Source organism: Chrysochloris asiatica, unplaced genomic scaffold, assembly GCF_000296735.1.
Source record: "Chrysochloris asiatica unplaced genomic scaffold, ChrAsi1.0 scaffold00036, whole genome shotgun sequence".
Lineage (NCBI taxonomy): Eukaryota > Metazoa > Chordata > Mammalia > Afrosoricida > Chrysochloridae > Chrysochloris > Chrysochloris asiatica.
In genome coordinates this window covers 22183485-22189249 of record NW_006408554.1, presented here as the reverse complement: position 1 = coordinate 22189249, position 5765 = coordinate 22183485, and the positions used below count along the sequence as shown (strand labels likewise).

The window sequence follows — 5765 nt, the reverse complement described above, 5'->3', positions numbered from 1 at the left end:
GGTTCCGACTCATAGTGACCCTGTACAGGGTTTCCGAGGCTGTAAATCGTTACCGGAGCAGAAAGCCTCATCTTTCTCCCGCAGAACAGCTGGTAGTTTAGAACTGCCCACCTTGAGGTTAGCAGCCCGATTCAAAACCACTATGCTATTCTCAAATGAGGCTGCACGACTGCCCTGCGCGCCCCAGTTCAGGAGCCAATCGGAGGCTAACTGAGCCGTTGCCATGACCACACAGTGTGGTGGGGCCTCTTGCCCGCCTTGCGCGCCACAGCTTCATAGCCAATCAGCGGCCTGACGAGCCGTTGCCATGACCTCACTGTGTGTTAGGGCCGTGCTTTGGCCCGCAGCGCCTGCGGCTGGGACCAGCCAAGCTGTTCTAGCCCCAGAACTCCGCGGGTACCAGCAGCGCGCGCTGAAACACCAACCAAGAACAGATTCCCAGAGCGCCCAACATGAACCGCAAGAAGCTGCAGAAGCTAACGGACACCTTAACTAAAAATTGCAAACATTGTAAGTAAGAAATAAGCAAGTGCTAGAGGCTCCTGAATAGGTCCGACTGGCTACAAATGTCCTTTGCTTCTTGCCGTCAGAATCTATGACCCTGAAGCCCCATCCTGCTGGTACCTTTCTGCACCCCACCCACAAGAAGAAGTCTGGAAGGAAATTCCGGGTCGTAGTCCTTTGGGACAGGCCAGGATCATTTAAGATCAGACAGTCACAGCACTACACTCCCACGCATGTACTTTCTTCCTTCTCAAAACTTTTTCTTATTTTTGTCATATAGAAAAGTGATTTATACTAGTTGTTTTGGTTTTCGTCGCAGAGGCATAAAATTAGTACAAAAGTCTGCCAGACTTAAAAACAACATCATAATTAACCTACACCGTGCACCTCGCCTTACTTTTATAGTTATTTTTAGAGAAAATAAACCTTCAGGATCCAATCCCTAGTAGCAAGAAACCCATAGAGAGAGTGGCTATAGTTTTCTAAACATTATTAGGAAAGAAGAGATAAAGTGGTGCAAAAAATGATTTCAGAGCAAGGAGACGTTTGGAAACCAAAGAGCTCACCATAGCGAAATGCATAATAATGAATCTGTTCCCACTCTAGGTTTCCACTTTCCAATTGGTGATGGGATTGGAAAACAACTTGTAGGTGACATGCATGTTTACTAAAGATATGTGCCTTAATTGCTTGTCTTAAAAGTAGTTGTTGTTAAGTGCCATCGAGTCGGTTCTGACCCATAGCCACCCTGAACAGGGTTTCTGAGGCTGTAAATCTTTACGGGAGCAGAAAGCCTCATCTTTCTCCCGTAGAGCAGCTGGTTGTTTCAAACTACTACTGACCTTCAGGTTCACAGCCCAATTCATAACCACTACGCTACCAGAGCTCCTAAAATTAGGTCCTAGAATTTCATAGGACAATTCAGATTTTACTCAGACTGAAAAACAGAGTTCTTTGGGGACATGGAGACCATGATTATGAGGAAGATGTTGTCTGGTGAGCAAGTTTCTAAACTTTGCTGATTGCAAAAAGATTAGCCACTTAAGGAAGCGGGCATAGCCATGATCCAAGTTTTAGTGTAGTTCTAACTTCAGGTAATATTATGCTTATTGTAATCGGATAAAAGTTTTTGTTGTAATTTTGACCTTATTTTCCTTAAAATGCTGTATTTCTGGGGAAAGACCAGGTATTCTTCAAATATCTAGTAAATATTTTGAATAAATGATCGTAAATAATGTAATAGCTACTGTACAAAACACTGAATCTGATTTAGTTCCTATTCTGTAAGTTAGCAATATATTATAAACAGACATTCTATGAACAGTTAAAAGATGATTGTGTATTTGAAAAGATAAATGAAAACGTGGGAGGATAAATAGTCAACTTTTTAGAATTTCTCTTCCTAAATACATCATTTTAAGTGACATGTACAAACTTTGATGAGTAACAGGTAAATTCCATAGAAATAGCTGCAAATTATGGGCAATATAATCATTTTAAACTTCCTTAAATAGGGGACCTCCCCCTAAATTCAAATTTATTTTTAGTTTCTAGATGATAATGTCACCAGTAAAAAAAAAATGGATACATTTTGAAAAATCAGAGAAGAAGAAAGGATCTTAAAAGATCATCTAGTTAATCCATCATTCTACAGATACAATCTGCAAGACATATTTACACTATTCCAAAAAGATGAAAATCTGTTATTGAATTCTCCTCAATTTGATTTAGTATTCTAGAATTTAAGAAACATGTCAGCAAGAAAGAGCTTTCTTAAAGCTAATGGTCATGTAATGAATTCAGGTAATTCAGGTCATAAATTAAGCTAATTTTCTATAATTTATATTTCAGGCAAGATGGGAAAATGCCCTGTTGGTATTTTGCAGAGTTAATACACCATTCTTCATACAGATTTTTCTTCCCTGACTTAACACATCTCTTTATATATCACAATCGTTCATATTTTTTCCTAGTAAATTACAGTGTCCCAAACCAAGAAGTAACATATAAGCCTGGCACAGAGTCGAACCCTATATGGTAAAGCGATGCTGCTCAATTCCTATGTGCTTTGTTATTTAATGTGCACCCTTGTTTTGTTTCATTTTATTTTCCACATTCTCAACTGTAAATTTTATCTTGTTTTGAAATAAAACCTTCTCCATCTTCTTCCTGTATTTCATATTTTGACTCATTTTTATGTTCTAGCTGCCAGCCAATAGCCCTTCCCCCTGCAGACTTCAAATGGGCATTGGCGTATAACTTCCTTTAAGCAAATGCGTATCTGGGGAAGTATGTGTGTGTATGTATACAATATACTCGTTGTTACGTGCTGTCGAATTGGTTCCTAGTCATAGTGATTCTAGATAGAATTTCTGAGGAGTACCTGTGGAGCACGGTAGCTCTGTAGGATAAGCACTGGACTGTGAACCACAAGGTCAGGGTTCTAGCCCACAAGCCACGCTGTGAGACAAAGATTTCTCCTCCTGCAAAGATTTATATCCTCAGGAACCCTATACAGGATTGGTGGTGGGTGGGTGGCGGTGGCTATGTGCCATGGAATCGGTTCTGACTCATTGCGACCCTGCGCAGGGTTTCTGCAGCTGTAAATCTTTACGGGATCAGAAAGCCCCATCTTTCTCTCGCGGAGCAGCTGGTAGTTTTGAAATGCAGGCCCTGAGGTTAGCAGCCCAATTCGTAACCACTACGCTACCAGAGTGGACAGCACTTAACAACAAGATAGGGAACTTTGTTGTTGTTGTTGTTAAGTGTTGTCGAGTTGATTCTGACCCATAGCGACCCTGTAAAGGGTTTCCAAGGAGCAGCTGGTGAGCTTTAACCACCAACCTTGCAGTTCAAACCACTTTGCAGTCTGACGCATTAGCCCACAGCACCACACCAGGACTCTTGGAAACTTTAGGGTGGTGGAATCTAAAAGATCTAGTAAATACACATGCCCCACTCCTACCCCTTGTGCAGCAGCTGCACCTCTCTGCATGTGAGTGGTTCTGCCCCTAGGCTTGCTCTGGGAAGCTCCCTGGAGCTCCTTCTCTCTCTCAATGGTCAAGGTGGAGACCATCTTCTCTGCCAGTGGTATGCACCATGTTCCACCTGCTAGCATCCTGAAAGTGGAGGGCAGGTGATGACTTACCTCACTGACTGAAGGGTGACCTGGGTTCATTTTGGCGTCAGCTCCTCTGATGGTGTACGAGGGTGCAGTCCTCGTGCTCTCACCACCCCCTAGGGATGCTATGTATTCTTAAAAACTTTCTTATTAGAAAATAGGCAATTCTGATTTCCAGATTGAAATGGAAGGAATCCTAATGACACAGTGGTTAAGAGCTGACTGTTAACCCACCAGCTCAGGGGGAGACCAATGTGGCAGTCTACTAACGTGAACAACAACAACAACAAAATCCATTGCTGTGTTTCCAAGGCTTTAATCTTTACTGTTGTGGTACAATAGGAAAAGTGCAGGACCAAATGGTTAGTTTGAACCACAAGATTGGCAGTTCAAACTCAACAGTTGCTTCTAGGAAACTCCATACAGGGTCACAGTGGGTCAGAACCAACACAACAGCTCTTAACAACAACAGTCTTTACTGAGGATTCTTGGTGTGGTGCTGTAGGATAAGCACTGGACTGCTAACCACCTTGGAAACCCTATACAAGGTCGCTATGAGTTGAAATTAACTCAATGGCACTTAACAACAACAATATCAATCTTAACGACAACAGCAAGGCTGCCCTAGGAGTAGCTGCTGGGTTTCAATCATCAACCTTTCAATTAGCAATCAAAGCTTTAACCACGAAGCCAAACACCTGTGACGCAGTCCTACTATGTTAGGGTCTCTGTGAGACAGGATCAACTCTAAGGCAATGCATTTTTGTTTTAAATTGGAAATTGTTGATTGGTTTTCAGGAACCTGGTCTCCATTTCCAGAGAAAAGGAGTTTAGCAAGTAGTAAACTGGTAAAACTCATTGTGTGTAATCAAAATGCTAAAAAGAAACATCATTCTTAAAAGAACTCTCTCATTTTGAAACATAAATCAACATGCCCTGTGAAGTTTAAGATCTGCTCCCACAATCATTTAGTTAAATTGTCTAATATTTTTTTCCCCCTTGTCATGATTGAACTTGTTGTTTAGAGTTTCCAAGGAGCAGTTGGTGGGTTTGAACCAATGACCTGTTGAGCAGTCCAGTGCTTAACCTACAGCATTACACCAGGACTCTAACTTTTAAATATTCAACTCCTATTAGGACATAATGCTATTTCTTTCATTTTAGTGGATAATATAGCAGCTCAAACTCACCAGCTGCTGCTTGGAAACCCTATACAGGGTCGCTATGAGTTGCAGCTGACTCCATAGCATATAACAATAGCAATGTAGCATTAGCCACCTTCTGTTAATTTAAGAGGCTTAAACCCAAAATGAGAGAATCTTTTGATGACATTTATATATTTGCTGTATTTTGATGGTGTTTGCCTATAAACTCATTAATCCTGAATGCAAGTTAGAACTTAATGATACAAGGCATTTTTAGTGTACTTCAATTCTATTCTTTCACAGTTAATACATATGAGGTGAACTGCCTGGTCAATCTCTTTTATACCTTGGTGGGACAAGTGGCAGAGCGGCCCGGCGTAGTTGTTGGACTGGATCGGAATGCATTTCGGAACATCTTGCATGTGACATTTGGAATGACAGATGACATGATTATGGATAGAGGTAAGAAGACACAAAAGAATCAAAGAGGCCAGATTCAGCCATAACAAAGAAAAAAGCTTGGATGCGGAACATATTTTTGGTGGGATGTGCATTTCCAGATTCACTTGAATTTTGCCTAGATCATAGGGAAAGCAATAAAATCCATTCTAGTTTATGTATTTATAACTTGGTTATACCAAGTTAAGTAACTGTTTTCATATATATATATATATGTGTGTGTTTGTGTGTGTGTGTGTGGTTGTTGTTGTTGTTAGGTGCTATCAAGTCGGTACCGACTCATAGCAACCTTATGCACAGCAGAACGAAATACTGCCCGATCCTGGGCCAACCTCACTACTGTTGCCACGCTTGAGTCTATCGCTGCTGCCACTTGGCCAATCCATCCCATTGGGGGTCTTCCTCTTTGTCTCTGACCCTCTACCTTATCAAACACGATATCCTTCTCCAGCAACTGGTCCTTCCTGACAATATGTCCAAAGTATGAGAGACTAAGTTTGGCTATCTTGGCCTCCAAGGAGCATTCTGGCTGCACT

At 41.5% G+C, this 5765-nt stretch overlaps 1 protein-coding gene across 1 annotated transcript in view; it reads left to right on the top strand.

Moving 5' to 3' along the window:
* The first annotated feature begins 452 nt into the window (after positions 1–452).
* Positions 453–5765, top strand: part of LOC102812756 (EF-hand calcium-binding domain-containing protein 1-like) — a 39287-nt gene continuing 33974 nt past the window's right edge. The window contains exons 1-2 of the mRNA XM_006860084.1: positions 453–510; positions 5074–5232. Coding sequence (XP_006860146.1) covers positions 453–510; positions 5074–5232 — 217 coding nt within the window. The remainder of the gene's footprint in view (positions 511–5073; positions 5233–5765) is intronic.